General features: G+C 41.3%; 11 protein-coding genes across 11 annotated transcripts; 6 read left to right on the top strand and 5 right to left on the bottom strand.

Annotated features, from left to right (window-relative positions):
• Positions 1-300: 300 nt before the first annotated feature.
• Positions 301-3,200, top strand: WALSEDRAFT_60132 (hypothetical protein). Its single transcript, XM_006957767.1, has 4 exons — positions 301-568; positions 615-631; positions 685-1,096; positions 1,150-3,200. Exons 1-4 carry the CDS (start codon positions 467-469, stop codon positions 3,166-3,168), a joined length of 2,550 nt encoding a protein of 849 aa, XP_006957829.1. The 5' UTR covers positions 301-466; the 3' UTR covers positions 3,169-3,200.
• Positions 3,201-3,203: 3 nt separating this feature from the next.
• Positions 3,204-5,187, top strand: WALSEDRAFT_32214 (P-loop containing nucleoside triphosphate hydrolase protein). Its single transcript, XM_006957768.1, has 4 exons — positions 3,204-3,228; positions 3,280-3,479; positions 3,531-4,823; positions 4,868-5,187. Exons 1-4 carry the CDS (start codon positions 3,210-3,212, stop codon positions 5,150-5,152), a joined length of 1,797 nt encoding a protein of 598 aa, XP_006957830.1. The 5' UTR covers positions 3,204-3,209; the 3' UTR covers positions 5,153-5,187.
• A 30-nt stretch (positions 5,188-5,217) lies between these two features.
• WALSEDRAFT_68507 (hypothetical protein) lies at positions 5,218-8,170 on the bottom strand (the record flags this gene model as incomplete). The annotated part of the gene is made up of 3 exons (XM_006957769.1): positions 5,218-6,408; positions 6,455-7,423; positions 7,472-8,170. The coding sequence occupies 3 exons, from the start codon at positions 8,168-8,170 to the stop codon at positions 5,218-5,220; spliced, it is 2,859 nt and encodes a 952-aa protein (XP_006957831.1).
• A 187-nt stretch (positions 8,171-8,357) lies between these two features.
• Positions 8,358-9,596, bottom strand: WALSEDRAFT_60134 (mitochondrial import receptor subunit TOM40). Its single transcript, XM_006957770.1, has 2 exons — positions 9,334-9,596; positions 8,358-9,286 (listed from the first exon to the last, which is right to left on the bottom strand). Exons 1-2 carry the CDS (start codon positions 9,545-9,547, stop codon positions 8,409-8,411), a joined length of 1,092 nt encoding a protein of 363 aa, XP_006957832.1. The 5' UTR covers positions 9,548-9,596; the 3' UTR covers positions 8,358-8,408.
• Positions 9,597-9,751: 155 nt separating this feature from the next.
• WALSEDRAFT_68509 (Thioesterase/thiol ester dehydrase-isomerase) lies at positions 9,752-10,855 on the top strand (the record flags this gene model as incomplete). The annotated part of the gene is made up of 3 exons (XM_006957771.1): positions 9,752-10,163; positions 10,212-10,249; positions 10,296-10,855. 3 exons carry the CDS (start codon positions 9,752-9,754, stop codon positions 10,335-10,337), a joined length of 492 nt encoding a protein of 163 aa, XP_006957833.1. The 3' UTR covers positions 10,338-10,855.
• On the bottom strand, positions 10,244-11,231 carry WALSEDRAFT_54234 (Snf7-domain-containing protein; the record flags this gene model as incomplete). The annotated part of the gene is made up of 4 exons (XM_006957772.1): positions 10,244-10,767; positions 10,811-10,966; positions 11,011-11,175; positions 11,220-11,231. 4 exons carry the CDS (start codon positions 11,229-11,231, stop codon positions 10,384-10,386), a joined length of 717 nt encoding a protein of 238 aa, XP_006957834.1. The 3' UTR covers positions 10,244-10,383.
• Positions 11,232-11,342: 111 nt separating this feature from the next.
• On the top strand, positions 11,343-14,835 carry WALSEDRAFT_54235 (hypothetical protein). The gene is made up of 3 exons (XM_006957773.1): positions 11,343-11,792; positions 11,837-12,254; positions 12,299-14,835. The coding sequence occupies exons 1-2, from the start codon at positions 11,354-11,356 to the stop codon at positions 12,049-12,051; spliced, it is 654 nt and encodes a 217-aa protein (XP_006957835.1). The 5' UTR covers positions 11,343-11,353; the 3' UTR covers positions 12,052-12,254; positions 12,299-14,835.
• WALSEDRAFT_17851 (hypothetical protein) lies at positions 12,120-15,061 on the bottom strand (the record flags this gene model as incomplete). The annotated part of the gene is made up of 2 exons (XM_006957686.1): positions 12,120-12,254; positions 12,299-15,061. 2 exons carry the CDS (start codon positions 15,059-15,061, stop codon positions 12,120-12,122), a joined length of 2,898 nt encoding a protein of 965 aa, XP_006957748.1.
• Positions 15,062-15,161: 100 nt separating this feature from the next.
• WALSEDRAFT_37505 (hypothetical protein) lies at positions 15,162-16,097 on the bottom strand. The gene is made up of 3 exons (XM_006957774.1): positions 15,739-16,097; positions 15,627-15,695; positions 15,162-15,579 (listed from the first exon to the last, which is right to left on the bottom strand). The coding sequence occupies exons 1-3, from the start codon at positions 16,087-16,089 to the stop codon at positions 15,205-15,207; spliced, it is 795 nt and encodes a 264-aa protein (XP_006957836.1). The 5' UTR covers positions 16,090-16,097; the 3' UTR covers positions 15,162-15,204.
• Positions 16,093-16,844, top strand: WALSEDRAFT_60136 (Thiamin pyrophosphokinase). The gene has a single exon (XM_006957775.1). The coding sequence runs from the start codon at positions 16,105-16,107 to the stop codon at positions 16,822-16,824; it is 720 nt and encodes a 239-aa protein (XP_006957837.1). The 5' UTR covers positions 16,093-16,104; the 3' UTR covers positions 16,825-16,844.
• A 21-nt stretch (positions 16,845-16,865) lies between these two features.
• On the top strand, positions 16,866-18,487 carry WALSEDRAFT_63773 (hypothetical protein; the record flags this gene model as incomplete). Its single annotated transcript, XM_006957776.1, has 2 exons — positions 16,866-16,885; positions 16,930-18,487. 2 exons carry the CDS (start codon positions 16,866-16,868, stop codon positions 18,485-18,487), a joined length of 1,578 nt encoding a protein of 525 aa, XP_006957838.1.
• Positions 18,488-19,842: the final 1,355 nt, after the last annotated feature.

A 19,842-nucleotide genomic window follows, 5' to 3' on the forward strand; every position in this document is an offset into this window, starting at 1 on the left:
AATATCCCAACCACTCTGACTCTAGTAGTGTGGTTCAAGAGAGTGAATATTCTATACTCTGAATAGAGTAACTATAATATAAAGATGCTGTTCTGTATCAGTTATCCGCTGAGATACCCCTATTCCCCCTATACTCTTATCAATTGCGTGCGTCATGTCACAGGCTGCAACATACCCTGAAGCTATTACAAGACAGAAGTACGCTTTTAGCTAATAGATTATAATAGTTATCATTCTCATTAAATGTATAGAATTAGGTAAAAATCTAAAAAATTCACCGAATTCGTCACAGTCACACTGTTGAGTTACTACAACGAGGGTATTTAGGAGGAATATTACGCTTTAAGTTAAATATACAATACAAAAAATTGTTATACATTCAAATTTGTCAACGTTGATTACTTGGCAAGGGAGCTGTCAACGACGTCAGAAAGTTTAATTAAAAGACAGTTTGATCTTCACAATCATGCCTGTCCTATATTCAGCAATAAGGGACTCAGTTGAGCTCACAAAAAGGGCCTCTGAGGGTGTTTTTCAAGGCGGGATGCCAAATGAAGTAAACGCCAGTGTGAGTTAACAATATCACGGAGTTTTTCTATCTGACACATTCATAGGACCCACTTGCATTATTGTACGTTAAATCTGTACTCATGTCTCAACACAATTCGATTGACAATTTTTCAGTGTTATACAAGCTTCCTTTATCATCATTTTCACAAGAGCGATAGGCTATCTTCTAGCAAAGCTAAAACAACCGAGAGTTATCGCAGAGATTATTGGTGGTATCATACTTGGTCCTAGTATACTCGGACAAATACCCAATTACATGGACGACATTTTCCCTGATGATTCCCTCCCATATCTCAATCTAATAGGAACCCTCGGTATTATTCTCTTTCTTTTCATTGTCGGCATGGAAGTCGATTTGAATGTCATGAAGCGATACGCTAGATCAAGTATTGCAATCGCAACAACGACACTCGTCATACCACTCGGTGCTGGGATAGCACTCGGTGTTGGTTTATGGAAGGAATTCAACGAGAATGATGATGTAATCTTCTCGCATTTCATTCTCTTCATTGGTGTAGCGATTGCTGTAAGTAACATATCAACTTGGTGAATGAAAACATTTACTTATTATCTCCACAGATTACCGCTTTCCCTGTTCTCTGTCGTATACTTGTAGAATATAAACTCACACAGACACCCGTCGGCACAATCGCTTTGTCTGCTGGAGTTATCAATGATGTCGTAGGATGGATCTTACTGGCAGTTATTGTCGCTTTAGTAAACTCAAATGGTGGAATCATCACTTTATACATTCTGCTAGTAATTCTGGGATGGATATTACTACTAGTTTTTGTGGTCAGACCATTATTTTACATGTTAGCAAGACGTACGGGTAGTTTAGACGGCGGTGGACCAACTCAATTCGTCACAACTCTCGCCTTACTATTGGTCTTTATTTCATCATTTATCACTGATATTATTGGTGTACATCCAATCTTTGGTGCTTTCTTAGTTGGATTGATAATGCCAAAGGATGGTAAATTCAACATTATCGTTACTGAGAAGATTGAAGATGTGGTAATGATTATATTCTTACCAATTTACTTCGGTTTAACTGGTATACAAACTGATCTCTCGTTGCTGAACACTGGAACTATCTGGGGATACACCGTTTTAGTTATAGTTGTTGCTTTCTTTTCAAAGCTCGCTAGTGGTGCTGTTACAGCTAAGGTTTGCAGGTTTACCTTCAGAGAGAGTCTCACAATCGGTACACTAATGTCATGTAAGGGATTGGTTGAGATTATCGTATTAAACGTTGGATTACAAACTGCGATCATTGACAAGAGAGTTTTCTCAATTATGATTTTCATGGCTATAGTTACCACATTTATCACTACACCATTAGCACTCTTCATCTATCCATCTAAACTTCGTCCACATACAGCTGAAGATGGAAAGGAAGGTGAAGATGAGAAACATAGAATTTCAACAGGTGACAAAGGACAGCTTCAAAATTACTTGATGGTTATGCAGAAAATGGAGCACGTACCAACGATGTTGTACTTTACTCATCTGTTACAATCTGAGAAGCATCAAAATCACATTGATGCTCTCAGATTGGTTGAATTGACAGAGAGAACGTCAGACTCTCTGAGATCAGAAACACAAGAAATAAAATCAGATCCATTATTGGGCATTTTCACAACATTCGCCCACCTTCGTAATATTGCAGTCAGACCACTTTTAAGTTTGACATTGCAAGATAATTTCGTAAATACAGTTTCCGAACAGGGTGTTGAAAACGACATGGTTATTGTACCTTGGAAGAGCAACAGGGAGGCTGTTGAGAAGGAATACCAAGCAGGACATCAGAATCCAATTGATACGATCCTGAATTCACAAAGCTCATCTCAAAAATACGTTCAGTTCGTGAGGAAGGCGTTATCACAAACAAAGTCTTCAATGGCGATATTCCTTGATCAAACTACGGGTGAAACTGATAGTTGGGATGGAACGACGTTATTTATGCCATTCTTCGGTGGAACTGACGACAGAGTTGCTTTGAAGTTAGTAGAAAGGTTATGCAATAGATCAGACGTCAATGCTGTTGTTGTTAGGATGAAGAGTGAATTAGAACATACGAAATCAAATGAAGCGATGAATAACTTGACAGAGTACTCGCCACATGGACTCCCAGATACGATATATCCTGAGCAGAATACAGAACAAGTGCTTGAATCTGAGACAGCTGATGATTTGGCTTTGATGGAATGTCAGAAAAAGGCTGGCACACTTGGAATTGAAATGAAAGAATGCGTATCTGCTAAGCCATTGTTTGAAATAACAGATATTGCGAATCGCATAAAGGAGACGTCGAGAAAGGAGATATTAGTAGTATGTGGTAGAAGTCGCAACAACGAGAACCACAGGAAGGAATTAATAGCAGTATTAGAATCAGAAGGTATACATACGCAAGCATCATCATTAGCAGCAAATAGATTTAATCACTTATTCCAAGTCTCTGCACCACCTTCACCCGCAATTCAACAAACAATGGGACAAGAAGAACGCAAGACTTTAGGAGAATTAGCAACAGCATTATCAATAAAATTAGTTAAAAATTCAATAATTATTGTACAATCAGGTAAATCTGAGTAAATAAATTTTATACACCTTGTTCATCTACATACAACAGCGAAATGCCAAAGATTAGAAAGAGTGCGTTTTACTAGTAGTATAACTATAGTCCTTCTAATAAACTTACTATAGAAACATCAAAGAGAACGGGATTGTTCGAGCGTGCTAAGATTAAGCAGAAAGCTAAGGAAACGAGAAGGAAGAGATCTAGAGACGAGAGAAGAGATCCAACCTGGAAGAACAAGAAGAAGAAGAAAGCTGATCCAGGTATACCGAATAGTCTGCCTTTCAAAGAGGAAGTTTTGGCTGAGATCGAGGAGAATAGACGGAGGGTATGTAGTTGACTTATCCTACAACGCAACTTAACTAATACTTTACTAAAGGTATTAGAAGCTAGAGAAGCCGCAAAAGCTGCAAAAGAGGCTGGCGAAGACGTCGATCTGAGCGGAAGTGATGATAACGAAGACGTCTCAGACGAGGAAGACGCAGAAGATGGCGATATTCCAGCACTTGTAGACGCTTCAATAGCTACAGATGCTCCTGAGAACTTCGGCGCAAGCGTCGAGGCAGCAGATGTCATTCTTGAAGTGCTCGACGCTAGGGATCCACAGGGATTCAGAATTGATGCGATTGAAAAATTACAAAAGAAGAAGAAAATTGTCGCTATTCTCAACAAAGCTGATCTCGTCCCAAGAGAAACTGTCAGCGGATGGTACAACACCCTCAGTAGCGTACTCCCAACAGTCGTATTCGCTTCAGCTGCTCATATTCCCCCAATTGAAGGATTTGCTGATGGTTTATCTTCTACAATCGGTGAGGAAGCTCTCAGAAACCTCCTCGGTGTTTATGCAAAGGAAAAGAAAGGAAAACACCCACTGAAAGTGCTTGTTAGTGGATTGCCAAACGTTGGTAAATCAGCTATTCTCAACACAATGATTAAGCAACCATACTTCAAAACAGCATCTATCTCAACAAATTCTCTAATTGGTGCTAAAAATCCAACTACTACCACTTTAGAAATATCAGCTGTTGATGTTGATAACGTTATTTATATTGATTCACCAGGTGTTTCATTCATCGGACAAGCTGTTTCTCCACCTGCAGAAATTTTGAGACGGAATCTTGGTAGACCAGATAAGGTTAAAGAACCTCAAGTGTTAGCAGAATGGATACTTAATAGAGCAAATGAAGAGGATTTAATGATGTTCTTTAAATTACCTGCATTTGCTTCAGGTGATCATGAAGCCTTCTTCAGGTCATTAGCTAATGTTATCGGCCGCATAAAGAAGCGTGGTATTCCTGATTCAAATGGTGCAATGAGAGATTTCATCTTGAAATATGTCAAGTATGATATTCCTTATTACACTGTTGCCCCGCCTTCAAATGATAAGAAAAAAGCAAAGCAGATTAAAGGTGTATCGGATGTTATCAATAAGGATATCGAGAAACTTGCTCAAAGAAAGCCACTTAGGAAAGCTAGAGGAGAGATTAGACTGGTTGCAGCACCAACTGATTCTGTTATTGAGAGTCGCGAATATATTCCAACCACTGGTGGTCCAGTTGAAGACGACGAAAGTGAGGAGGAAGATGAAGTTGATGAAGATGACGAGGAAGAGGATGATGAAGAAGTTATGGATGTTCTTGACGCAGAAGAAGACGTGGAAGATGATTTGACAGTGAGTGAATGTTAATTCTGATAAACCTGCTAACCCCATAATAGCCAGATCAAGAAGAGGAACTCGAATCACCACCTCCAACCAACTCAAAGAAGAGAAAGGAAAGAGCGCCAAAGGTTACATTTGCTAAAGAAGTAGAAGTTTCAGACGTCCCAAAGAAAACCTCAAAGAAGGATGCTAAGAAGGACAAAAAAGAAGCTAAGAAGGTAACTCCAGCTCCAACTAAGAAAGCTAAAGTAGATGAAGGCGTCTCCGCCAAGCAAGGCCTCAAAGGCAAGAAACTTGACAAAGTACAAGGAGAGGCATTTGACTTTAACGAATTCTTTTAGAAATATTTGTAATACAACATACAATATTATTAACTTATTATAAATAATACAAAGGGAAGATAAATTTACCAACTGAAGCTCTCCTCGAATGCTACAGTCTTCTTGTTAGATTTCGATACTAGATTTTTCATTGTACGGTTCAAGGCTTCTGGACCGCACGTAGCAACTAATAAGGCGTTATCATCTGCAATATCTGCTTCTTGGTTGAAAATGTGATCTAATTTTGGTCTACCATTCCTAGCGAATTCGGCAATTGAAAATAGATCACCCTCTTCTATAGCGTCTATAACTATATTATCAGGATCTGGCATTTTCAGAAGTGGAGTATTCGTCAAATGAGGTGTGCGGCCATTAATGTGGTTAGCATCTTGCTGTATTTTAGGTGTCTCGGCAAAGGTGATGTTAGGTGTGTGTTTTGGTTTTTCAAGATGTGATAAAGCGGTTTGAGCGTGTTGCATATTTGAGCTAGTAAGGCCCATACCGGATTTAGCTCTGGCAGCTTCACCCTCGACGCTAATCAATGTACTAAGTTCCTTCTCAACTGGAGGGGCTGGCCCGTCATCTTCGCCATCGAATTCAATAAATTGGTTAACACTTGAGCGTTTATTGATAGCTTCAATATCATCATCATCATCGTTATTATCATCATCTTGTTTAGATGTAGCAGTATCAAATTCAGAATCTTCATAGGATGGTTGTACTGGTAGGCTTTTGTCTACCTCTGGTTGAGTCTGTGCTGATTGGAACGAAGGCTGTATGCGACTGGATGTGGATGTCACCGCTAACGGAGGTGGTTGCAGTTGGGCTGTTTGCTCTGTTTGCTCTGTTTGCTCTGGCTGTGGTTCAGCTGCTGTAGCTGGTGTCATAGATGCCCTAGCAGTCTGCATGGTTAGGTTACTGTATGACAACACGAGATCATCGCCAAGACCGGTGGCAGGGGTGTAGAACCTCTGCACAGGCGAATGAGGTGGTGAATAAGTCCTTGTTGCTGGCGTAGGTGGAAATGGAGACCTTGGAGATGGGAAGAATGAGCTTATGGTTGGTGGATCATAATCTCCTGGTTTGACTTCAGAAGTGACGAATATTTCCAACTGGAAAGCATCGCTTGAGAGAAGTGTAACACACCTCCTAAGTGCGCTAGCAACCCATTGAACATGTGCAAATTCCTTGACGAGCCATACAAGTCTCACGCGTCGCAACGGTCCAGAACCTAAAGAAATAGTGTTACAAACATGTTGCAGAATTGACACACCGAACTATTCAGTCGTCAGCTAATGTAGTATACTTTATTTAAATACTTACGCTAATTCCACTACCACCACATACGAGCAGAATGGAAGAGTAATTTGACCATTTCACCCTCTCTGCACTTCCATATGGACCGTCGATCAGAGCGCGAATGTAAACTGGAGGAGCTGCGCAAGGGAGATAGTTACTACTATCTTGAGGATTAACCTCACTGCTGATGAACTTTGGCTGACGCATAAGGCGCACTTTCTCCCAGAGTCGCTTTGTCCATCCGCTTTTAGCCCTGATTATAAATACAACCTTACAAGGATCATCCTCGTCAACATTAGCTATAGTGAATGGATGAGCACCAAAACGTGAAATTTCTGGTATAATTAACGATGCGTGCTGACCAGGTTTCCAGTGCATGGGGGTTGACAAACGGAGCGTAAGACGGACACTCTTTCCTGGAAGCAATTGAGCGTGAACAAAACCAGTTGGATGTGATCTTCTTATTGGGAATGAACAGCTGCTACTTGGTGGATCCATCCATGGTGTTTCATGTTTGACAACCGGAGGGACATATTTGTCTGTTGATTCGTTCGAATTACTACCACTTGTTGTCTTGTTGAGCGTGGTGTTACTCTTGCCGTGCATTGATGTGTTATTGTTGCGCCCTTTTTCAAGCTCTTCCCATCCCATAAGGGTAAGATTGGCTGGTTTGTCCATTTGTGGTGATACCAAACTCTTTATCGTTGCAGCTGGACGGAGTACTGTTGCCCAGTGGTTTGGTTTCCTATCTGCAAGGTGGAATTTACCAGCACCAGCGTTTCTCCATAAGACTATTAAGCCACGCCATGTGCGCTCAGCTAACCAAAACGCGAGGGATACCCAAATAAATGGTGCTAGTGGCTTGTAGTGTACACCAGCAGCTACCAAGAACGCGAAAACTAAACAGATGTGGACGATATGAAAGAGTGCATAAAATTTTGTCCTTATTGGTGGGATTGAGAGAAGGAGAATGAGCGACAAGAATAGTAAGGCCTAAATATGTCTAAATTAGATAAATTAAATCATTATCTGGAAACCTACCATGAAACCAGAAGAATTCATCTTAGATGACCATATTTGATTCCAAACACCACTTTCATCACGGCGAGGCCAAGCATGTTGTATCCATAAAACAGTATGTGCAAAGCTAAATGCCCATACCGTAAATCCAGTAATGAAATGGAAGAAGAGTGCTTTGTCGAAGTGTAGATTGGTGAACCATTTGAAAGCGAAAATGGCAAATGGGGGAACTTTTAATCCCAAAATGACAAGCAATGGAGTAAGTACGAAAGCTATGACACCCGTCCTATCAAACGCATTCCTGTGTAACTCTTGGTTTATATCTGAGGTACTTCTGTTTGTAGATGGAGACTCCGGTCCCGTCAAGACTAACATTGTAGGAAAAATAACCAAGGTGAATATACCGACCATGTGTGCAATTGATGGTAACGTGAGGTACCTCCGGTGTGTTGAATTTTTTGTCAATTTGTATTGAAATGTAGGCGTGTGAAGTGACCATCTGGTGAACTTGTTATATATTCCGCTCTTGTGGGTTAATCCTGTGTGTGTAACTAACGCGATTCCGCAAGCGATGATACCAAAAATGATAATCAAAAGATAACCGTAAAATATTTGGGGACTGTGATGATGTCCACCATGTTCTCCACCGTGTTCTTCTCCATGTTGTTGAGCCTTAGCTAAAGCCGAATAAGCTAGTAAGGTAAGTAAAGTCCGCTTCATTTGACTTCCTAACGCTATTGAAAATTGTTACAACAAAGAAGATAAATTAAGATTAATTTAAAAGGAGTAGTTTGAATGATGATCGAAATAATTAGAATCTAGATTCAAATAACCCAAAGCGTAATAATTAAACTAGACTTCCGTAAAAGGAAAGTGAAACTAGCTAGTGACATCATCAATGTTTAAGAACACGGTGAAAACTTTTATTAATAAGAAATAAATTTATTTACATATAATTTTAAATTGGAGGTTGTGGTACAGACTGCATAGCAGCGTTCATCTCTTCAGGAGTCATTGTTGTTGATTCTAACATGATACCAACACCAAATTTGGATGCATTCTTTAAGTGGTCGATTTCACCTGCGACCAAGAAAGCAAAGGCAGGAGTGAATCTTTGTTCTAATAAAGCGGAAACCTTTCCGGTTGAATCAAGTTGACCTCTAAAGCTTGCCATTCTGAAATCGTACTTTGCGCCCAAAGAAGCACTAGCTTCCTTACCTTGAGGTCTATTTATGACTTGCAAGGTGGCAGCAGCATCAACCTTGTCTGAGAGTTTATGGTGGTATGTAGCTTCTAACATTCCAGATGGGTTTATTTGAGCGGTTGCCAACCAGTCTCTGTTTGAGCCGGATAATCTGACCAAGTAGGAAGTCAAAGATTCGGAAATGCCTGGTTGTGGTCTTTGAACGAGGGTTTCGAGACCAAGTGCAATGTTTGGAGTGATTGATTGTAAATAGCTACCAATATAGATACCTGTACCGTCGACCAAGCTTGGGTTCATTGCTTTACCGTTAATAGAGTAATCAAGACCTTGGTAGTCATGTTCTAATTGGATCATGGATTGACCTGGTACCTCTGACAATTGTGCTTGTATTTTGCCAGTTCCTAAGTTTGCGAATGATTGGTTTGCGCGACCGGTGAGTGTTCCTGTGTGATCAACTGCACCTTGTAAGAAGCTCTTTGCATCAGCGTATACAGCGCCGAAGGAGTAGTTTGGTGGTGCTTGCTGTGATCCCAGCGAGAAGGAGTGTGTTACTTGGAATGCAGGGTTGAGGGAAATGCCCTTGGTGAGGTCAGCTCTAGCGCCGTCGAAGATGAAGTTTGAGAGGAGAGTGGCTGTATGTCTAGTTAGATCTTGACTCAAGATTGCAAATGCTACACACTTTTGGCTTCTCTGCCCATAGCTTCTGCAGTACCCGGGCTGCCCAAATTGAGGGACTTTCTCCAGTCCATGAAGCGGTTGTAGGTGCTAGTTATAGGGCTTAATACGCTCTCAGAGGCTGACTTTGGCTGCTCTGGGTGCAACTTAGCGGCGACCTCATTCTGCTGCAAAACTGGGGCTGCTTCTCCTGGAGCGACTTGTTGATATCCCGACATACTAGTTTATTTAGTCTTTGCTATATTTCTTATGAGAAAAAACCCACTTGATCGTTCCAATAGGAGCAACTTCCGCTCATCAGCCATTCTATCGTCTTCGCAATTTTTAAAAAATACTGAATTTATATTAAATATAGATTTATCTATTATTTTAAAGTGTTATTTATAATACACATGCATTCTTCTTTCAATCACTTCGTCACCATGGCTGCCTGCACAAAGTTTGTTAGAAGCGTTTTAGACAATAGCTTGAAAAACAAAGGACACGATTGGTCTGTCTATGGTGCACTTAATGGCGCACACTCCGTCGTCAGCGCTACACCTGGATACGTGCATCTTAAATTCCACGTCGATAAGCACAACTTGAATCGACAGGGTACACTGAACGGCGGATGTATTTCCAGCTTGATAGATAGCGCTGGTAGTCTCGCAGTATCTAGCCACGGTTTGTTCTTTACCGGCGTTTCGACTGACATCACTACAACATTTGTTAAACCGATACCGTATAACGAGGTGGTCGATATATTCGCTAGGACGGCCAGTATGGGCAGAACAATGGCCTTTACTAGAGTTGACTTTTGCAGCCCAGAGAGTGGGAAATTGTTAGCTTACGGTAGTGAGTACAATGACTTTCATGTTACTAGCACATTTAACGAGTTTCAAGGCCACACAAAATATATAGCAAATAGTCAAGGCAAAGATGTATGTCAATTCCTAGTATTTCTAGAGTGTCTCACAATTCATGCAGGGAAATGTTACATTCAGCAACGACGGAGAGAATATTTTGTAGAAATTGATAATGATGTATTGAATGGTATAACACACCGCATAGCCCTCTAGTCTTTCCTCAACCTGTCTAATCTCGCTTGTAAGCTATCCTCATCTGTTTTATCAGCTGGAGCAGGGTTGTTGGAGCCACCAGAAGGACCACTTGGGAGTCCCTCAGCAAGCGGGAGCTTATCGGGTTGCTTTTGGCTCGTCTGTGCAAGGGTATCAGGCGTATCAGCGAGTTGCTGGTTTAGCGTCACACCAATCTCATCAAGCACTTGTCCAACAATCTTCTCTTCCTCTTCTTCGCCCTGGTCATCCTCCATCACATCGTCTACGGCATCTGACATCATTTCTTCTTTCATGTCCATCGAGGAGGATTCACGCTCGAATTCGTTCATTATACGCGTAATTTGGGGTAAATTAAGGCTTCTGTTCATCATAGCCATGCTCTATGGCGTGTTAGAAGGTGGTATCACCCGGCAAAGAACATACCTTGGTGGCTCCCCGCATTGCTTCTGACATCTGTTGATTCGATCTGAGTGTTTGTATGCGTAAGCTGACAGCTTGTAATTGCGTGCGCATTTGATAGAACTTTTGTATGTATTTCCGTGTCCTGACGAGGTCCTTAGCCATCAATTTCGTCGGTCCCTGGATCCGTCAGTTGAATGATTATCTATGCAAACTAAACATACCATCTGTCCATTCTTCGCGCTGCGTTTGATATCAGACACTAATTTACTCTCCTGGGATTCCAATTTCGTACGCTCCCTGTCAAGCTCTCGCTGGGCTTTCTGGAGTGCACGTTGATGTCGCCTGAGGCGTTCTTGTGGTGTAATCGCTCTACCAAATAGACTTTCCTGTGACTTCGTTAGAATATAGACCGTTTTGAGGCTAAACTGACGATGATATTCATGGTAGTGGGTGAAGGAGTGATATGCTTGATTACTATTATTCTGGACCTTCTATAGTCAGTTTATAAATAATCATATCTTATAACAACTCTCATGAGTCATAGCCACTCCTTAATCAATTACGATGACGGATAAGATCACAGCAAACGGTGTCTGTATTTACTCGGGAAGCTCTATTGGTACAAAAGATGTATACAGGGAGGTGGCAGAATCCATTGGCGTAGCTTTATCCTCACGCGATATCACTGTTGTATATGGCGGTGGTGATTTCGGGTTGATGGGCGTCGTAGCTCGATCTGCACTAAAGAACAATGGTAAAGTCACTGGAATAATCCCTCGTGCAATGGTAGGAGTTGGTGAAAAAGGGCGTGGTGAGAAGTCAACAGAGTCAGACATAGACACTTTCCCAAATCTCGACACTGTGGTCGTTGAAAGTATGCATGAGAGGAAGTTGGCAATGGCTGAGCGTTCTCGCGCCTTTATTGCTCTCCCAGGTGGTTTTGGCACGCTTGAGGAACTTCTAGAAGTGACGACATGGTCACAGCTTAATATACACTCTAAACGTGAGTATGTCATCTTCTTGAATACATCCCTAATCGTTATATAGCTGTGGTAGCGATCAATGTCGATGGATTTTACGAACCACTGAAAGCATTTATCACGACTGCCGTAGAAGCCGGATTCATTAGTAAAAAGAACGCAGATCTGCTGAAATTTATAGATACCCCTGTCGATGGAGATTGGGGGAAGGTTATCTTTGATGCCTTTGAGCAATACAGACCAACTGGTGAGGAGTACAACTTCAACTGGGCGCAAGCATAAAAAAAGATAAGAAATTTATACATACATATCGCGGAATATCATCTATAAGGGTGTATCTTGATGTTTCACTAAGTTGCAGTCGTCTTGAACACTCGACTGACCTTCGTAGACGTGATTGATGCACCGAGAGAGATGGCAGCGAGTAAGGTTGCATCTGTAGCAAGGAGCGCTAACCCATTAAGCATGAAGCGAGGTGCAAATACCTACTTATGTGTTAGAAAAGCTCACGTAGGGTGTTCTTCCTCACCTTCCAGACCATGAGATGTCTTCTAAAATGTGCAGCTGCGATGAGTGTCGCGAGTGTGATTAGTGTGTTGTAAAGAACAAATCCACTACCCGCTCGCAGAATATTTGTGTTTAGCGACTGACTTGCATTAACTTTAGGCGCAACCTTCCAATAAACGAGAAGTGGGACCGCCAGACTAACGAGAATGAAACCTGAGAGTGTGTTGATTGACACTAAAAGAGGAGCGTATGGATAGGTTAGCTTTGGGAATCCGACGAAAGCAGCCTTCCATTGGAGTGTACTGAGTACAGCTTGGTGACCAGTTGAGTAATAAAGCAAGTATCCCAATTGAGCAAGCCAAGCGGACCTCCAGAGTGCTGGACGTGGTTGTGGCGGTGCAACCATCTTACCGTCCTTCTTCGTATATTTCGATGGTCGTTTTAGCAACTTATTCAACGCCTTCTCATCATTTTGATAGTCCGTCAACTCCAAAAACACTAATATAACGATCAAGCAGCCAAACAAAGCGAGTTGTCCTGTTGGTAGATTTGTTAACCACATTAAAGCGAAAGCCGGGAGCATAAACAGAAGGTAATAGGCACCATAACTGTTACTAAATCCTAATACTTTAACTTCACGTTTACCATCCTGACGATTCTCCTCTTTGATATCGATACAGAGTGTCGATACATACCAGAAGGTGTATCCTACGACGCCTGCGAAGAGGATATTTGTACGTGCTAATGTGGTTTTGATAGTAATGAGCACATAACTTGGTGTCTTCATCTCGAGCAAATCGAGCAACCAGTAAGAAGACCCTAAGACAAGTGAAAGTGTGAATCCACCAACAAATATTCCCGCAAAACCAGCGAATGACGCACTCACGTTGAGCGAATACCTCAAAACAAAATAGGTAGCTATTGCAGAAGGAATTAAAGTCGCGTACACCCAAGCAGGAGAGAGACTGCTAGAGGATGTCTCGTAGAAGGTAACGGCACACCATCCTCCTAGTTCTTCTCTACATACTGTAGAGCCTGCCATCAAGCGTAGCGTGAATGCTATCAATGCGGATGCGATCGCTAATTGTTTCTTCATCCTCGCTTGGTTTGCGTATGGAGCTCTAACTAATGAAAACAGAATTGGAGTTTGTAGTATAACTAGCAGGACTCTATCTTCCCACAATACGTAGGAGTTGGAGAGGAAGATAGCGAGATGGGAGAGTATACCGAAGAGATCTAAGGCTTTTGGAGTTGATAATGGTGGTACTGCGTAAGATAGCGCCAATTCGACAGCGAAGCATATTATAAATATGATGCTTTCAATGTGCTTGCCTTTCAAGAGAGCGATGGAGAAGAAAGAAGCAACGACTAACGCCCAAGGTGCTGCTTTCTGGGCGTCCCGCACAGCGACCTTCATCCAATCACAGCTGGAGTTCCTACCTGCGCGGTTGAAAACACCGACAAGGATAGGTAAAGACATCAAGAGAAGTAATCCACCGGAGAGCATCAAAAGAGCATCAAATTGTGCCCAAATGGATCGACAGCTCTGCAAAGTGCTATTAAAGAAGTCGCTGTATAAGTAATATGATGTGTGGTCCTTATTGAAGTAGCTACCTTCCTCCAACGATTTAGCTTCTTTGGCAAGGTTGAGCTTTTGCTGTAACGATTGAAGGAACGGCTTGATTTCATGACCTGACTGTCCTTTAGCGTAGCTTTTAAGGTATTTCCAAATCTGGTTAGAGGTCACATCCTGCGCTTGTCTTAGGACTGATGGGATTGGGAACAACTCGGGAATAATTCCGCCTAGATTGTTGAAAGGAATAGCCAAACCGAGCAATAAACTGAGTGAAGGGAGGATGTCGATCTGTTGAATAGTCCTATGTCCCTGATGATGAGGCAGACTATTTGCGAAAGTACGCGCTTTGCTGTTCGTAAGCGGTTTCTGCTTGCTGTACATCCACAAAGCAGCTGAGGTTTCCAGCTCTGAGTCGCCTCCATGGTCTCCTCTGCTATCCATACCATGATCACCCATGACAACTAAAAGGGTGTCATCGTCAATTGCCTCAACAACTCTCGTTAAAACATCATTCATCTGTTTCAGTTTGGTTGACATTGTTTCGTGCGACGGTCCCACTCTGTGTCCTACATGGTCTACGCCCAAAAAATGACCGATAATGAAATCCGTGTTGTTTGCTATAAGTGGGAATATGTGCTTTGTGACACCATTGTCAACTGAGTGCAAATCCTCGACGTTGAAGCTATCATACGGGAACTGCTCGTCAAAACTGTCCGGAAATACAGACATCCAGGTATCGTCACCAACGAAAGCCGTCTTCTTGTGGGCATTCTTCAGTTGGCGAATTAAACTGTCTTCCTCGATGCTTGTACCGCTAAACGCATTGCCAATATCGATGAATGTAGGCAAACTACCCGTTGTGAGACCCTTTATGCGTTGTAGCGTCGTTGTAGGTGGATCGACATAAGTGTGGTATAACAAGCTGTTATCTGGTGACTCCCTTGTGAGTTTAGATGGTAAAGTAAGTGTATTATGATAGTGTTCGTTGTATAGTGGGTTACTAGGATTTTGAGGAAGAAGGAAGTCATGTCGTAATGCGTCTATAATAAGTATAACGGCTTTTGAGTGTGTAGAATCAGGTGCAGTGTTGTCTAAATTGCTTATATCATTTAATGTGACTCTATTTAATAAGAAACCACGGCTAAACAACCACAATCCGGCAAGGTGTAGCACGAAAAACAAGCTAAATGAAGCCGTAAGTAGTTTCATTAGCCTGTTGTAGGTGTATGAGATATTTGCTAATAGGGAAGCGGAAAACTGACTATAATGATGCAACCCCAGATCGAGGTAATGTGAAGAGAAGTTAAATGGGGTGTAGTTGTTTTATGTGTATATAAGCAATTATTACAAAACTATCTTCTCTTATGGTTGATTGACATCTGCTGTCTTGGTTTCTTGTAGTAACTTCTCTCCTTATATGGAATCCACCTTTCTGAATCGATGGGAATGTTCTTGTTAGCGTATTTGCTATGCATTTCCTGTCTTCGTTTTTGCTTTTGCTTTTCTATCTTCTGGGATTTATTGTCTACCAAAGTTGTCGATTTCAAGTCTACCGTGGTGTTTTGCGGGTTGTAATTCTCTGGGAAAGGAGCAGGATTACTCTCTAGAACATCTAAAGGTGGAACATTGAGTTCTTCTATTGCTGTGAGGTAGCCATGGCTGTGGAAATCCAAGGACTCTTTCGCTGCCTTGAGATTAGTTTCAATATCGTGGTATTCATCGTCATTCTGGGTACGTTAGATGGATATGTAAGCGATATAAAAGCTACACTCACTGGATCAAGGTCAGACAACAATGATTGATATAAATTGATAGCAGATTGATAATCAGCTTGCCTGTATGCCTGAGGTGGTTTAGACGGTTACAAAAGCAAACTGAATACTAACCAATTGCGCTTGTAATATTGACCATTTTCTATCGTTTCCTGATGAAGTTGATGTGTTCTTCTTCAATCTGTAATTTGTGTATGCCTCTTCGAAGTCAAAGGACGAGTTTTCGGTCAAACTAAGCGCTTGGTTGTACGAATCTAATTGAAGTAATAAGAACAATTTAGTTTTAATTAGTTCATCGTTATTTCCTTCTAAATTGAGCAACTTTGAAGTAGTTTGTAATGCGTTTTTATAATAACCGTTAGTAATTTGACTATATAATCTCTTATATAATTTAGGTATTCTAACTTCTTTGCTTTTCTCCTCCTTTGGTGGTAGCTTCTTATAGTTAACAGTTTTTGTAATCATGGTATAGACTCAACGATGACGTGGAATTTAAATGATTTATTTAATAATAATAATAAAACTTGTCTTATCTTACTAAACTGTCCAATAAATAATTGGGATCTCTTTAATAGATTATGGTCAACGGCTAGTTTAAAGATATGCTTAGACGGCGGTGCCAATAGATTGTTAGAGGCTAGCAGAAAACATTCAAATCCATCGAACTACCTCCCTGACTACATTATTGGTGATTTTGATAGTATCACAGAAGAAAGTAGAAGTTTTTATAACAATGACGTCACTCTCATCAAAGACGAAGATGAGTATTCAACAGACTATATGAAATCATTCAAACTGATCCCATTGGATCACTCGGTTGTTACCTTCGGTGGCCTGTCAGGCAGGATAGATCAGACCATTCACACACTCTACTACACCCGTAAGGAACAAGTCAAGCGTGATTTACCAATCTGTATCGTCTCAGAGAATAATGTTGCTATATCACTATCACCCGGCCATCATACCATTCAACTTAAGACAGATACCTTCGGTAAATGTTGCGGTGTTCTACCAATAGGAACTAAATCTGCCAAAATAACAACCAAAGGCTTGAAATGGGATCTTGGTGGACCTGGTTTAGAAGAGACAGGCTTTGATAGCATGATAAGCACATCCAACCATTTAGATAGTGAAACAATAGAAATTGAAACAGATGAGTATATCTACTTTAATGTTGAATTTAAAAACGATTTCCTGTAAATTAGTTTAACATACCCGACTTCTCTTTACTTCTAACGACCATGGTGGAATTAAATGCTGTGTTAGTAGAAATATAAATCGTAATATCCCACTAAATTATAGCAGTCAATGTCCTATAAACAACGTAATCCTTTATCAAGATAGAGCCCAGATAGATAGAAACTTACAAGTTGACGTCACTCACGGTCAAAACTCAGTCACCCTTAAGAACCTCACAAACGCTATTGATCGCGATAGCCTGAAAGTCACAACAACAACCTCAGATTTACTCCTATTTGACGTAATTTTCCACCCTTCCACCAGCAAGAGGAGAGAACCAGAGGAACTTGTAAAGGCTAGAAATGCCCATAGACTACTCGTCATCGAGAAAGATGTTCTTTTACATGAAATCGAAACTCTCAACAATTTTGGTACTACTATAAACACCTCACAGACTGCAGATCCAGCCAAGACCCTTGAGAACTATCTAAACATACTTCCTGGCAGATCTCTCAACGCACATACCAAGCTTCTCGATGTTGAAACACAAATGGAAGTTGTACAGGAACAAATCCACGATTTGGAACAGGAATACTACAGGTGCCAATCTGGGGCAGACTCCAGTGTCGAAATTATTTTTTCAGTCCAATCGACTGGTTTAGTCATGCTCAACTTATCTTATATGGTTAATGATGCAAGCTGGTCTCCTCTATACGACGTTAGAGCATCTACAGACGGTACGATGGAAATAGATTACCGCGCGCAAGTCTGGCAATCAACGGGAGAAGATTGGAATGCCGTTTCTTTGATTTTATCTACATCTACGCCAAGTGTTGGCTCAGAAATACCTACCTTGATACCCTCGAAGGTGCAAATCAAGCCACCTCCTCAACCACGAGGACCACAGATGCGCATGTTAAGCAAGGCTGCTATGAGCGACGCGAGTGCTGTGCCAGAAGCTGCTCTCTTCTGCGCAAATGTCAGTGTCCAGAACCACACGCTCAGCTCATCTTTCACCATTGATGGCCGCACAACTGTGGCATCCGACAACAAGGAGCACAAAGTCAGTATCAGGAAGCTTACTTTGGACAGCACGATGAAGTGGATTTGCGTGCCTACACAATCTGAAAGGGCCTACTTGCAATCTGTTGTGACAAATGACAGCGACGCACCCCTCCTACATGGTGATGCATTAGTTTTCCTGGATGGTAGCTTCGTATCCCGCAGTGTCGTCCCAGAAGCAGCCCCAGGCGCCTCGTTCGATCTTAGCTTGGGCGTCGACAAGCATATCAAGGTGTCGACGCACCACCAGAAGGATCATTACAATGGTATAGTCAGCAAGGGCATTCTCGAACGATTCAATACGGATGCTCGCACGCAGTCACGAACGAAGTCTGCCACCTTCACAGTACATAATACCAAGCAAAATAAGGCATCAAATATGAATGTCGTCGTTCGCTCGCAAATCCCTGTTAGCGTCGACGAGCGCGTCAAAGTGGTGATCAAGGAGCCCTCACAACTTGCAGACACTGACAGCCAACCTGATCCTTCCACTAAAGCCGAGTGGATTGACAAATTCGACGGTACATTTAGCTGGTCTTTTGAATTAGGCGCAAATCAATCCAAGGACCTCCAGATCGACTATGATCTTGAGTGGCCAGAAGATGCACAAATCTTGCTCTAGATGAGCATTAGGTTATTTATCATTTTTGTGATTATGTTTAAATTTCATGACATGTTTACATAATCTTACTCGATGGTCTTGCGTATCTTACTATCTTAATATATGTTAGGAGAGTTCTTCAACGCTGACAAATACTCAGTAAGCAATGTAAGATTTTTCATATGTATGTCAAGTGTCCCTAAATAATTTCTGCAGCGTTGTAAACTAGACTCAATCAAAATTCTTGTGGCATTATGAATATAATACACGCTATATATTGATCATTTCAGATGTTGGTTTTGTGCTAAATTTATTTTATTTTATAGTTTTGCCTGTCCCCATTTCTTGTATATATCTTCATATCTGACGACTAAATAGCGTTGTATGTTCATCACCTGTATCCGAATTTCAACAATTTGTCATAGATCCCCACAATCACTGAGAGCATCATCCGTGAATTTGTTGAAATATAATCTTTTTTTAAAGTGGTTATCTCCACTAGAGTATCGCAGTGTATGTCAAGTAGGAGTTGTGTATCTGTCCAGAGAAAAGTGAATTTAACGACTTGTATTATCGGTATTGTTACTCACAAAGCCTTTAAATTCCTTGCCAAACATTTCAATGATATGCTTTCCAATCGTGATAATGGAATTGCGAAATAAAGTTTAGACGTTGAAAGCACTTATTGCAATCGTAGATATATATACAGTGAAAAGATTCAAAACAACTACTAAGTTAGCCTGGAAGCGTATCTCGGACCAGTGTCGCAAATAATTATGATAATTCGCGTTTCTCCATTTATTCAGTACGACGCTGAGCCCAAAAACAAGAGAGTATCTAGAGTTACTTGCGTTATTGTGACTCAACACGATGATGATGATGATGATGATGAAATCTAAATATATTGTTAAGACGATACAAAGTTAAACTGCGTCCATCAATACTTCTTAAAGCATGAGGATTTGAATGGCATGTTGAATTGGTAGGAAGCGTTTCTTGACTAGTGTCGTAAAATGTCTTGATGATTTGCGTGTCCGGGAATTTTCTCGGTTACGCCGAACCACCGGAGTATCTTGGGTACGTAGTCAATTGTGGTTTGAAAAACTCGTAAAGGGCTTGAAGAGCTTGTGCGTTCCTGAGCATTGGACCTAATTCGAACCGAATGTTGATCTTGGTTATCTTTCTTCGCAAGGTAATTCTTGCCATTATGTGTCTTCTACATATAAATACTCTATGCGAGATGCTATCATCTACGCCGCACGTCCTGCATTTAGGTGAGTCGATTAGTTTGAATCTGTATCGGTATGACTTAGTCGTAGGGAAGTGACCTGTACGTAGCTGGGTTGCTAGGCACCGTGTCGCTCTGGGTAGCTCAT

The sequence above is a fragment of the Wallemia mellicola genome, assembly GCF_000263375.1.
Source record: "Wallemia mellicola CBS 633.66 unplaced genomic scaffold WALSEscaffold_7, whole genome shotgun sequence".
Taxonomy (NCBI): Eukaryota; Fungi; Basidiomycota; class Wallemiomycetes; order Wallemiales; family Wallemiaceae; genus Wallemia; species Wallemia mellicola.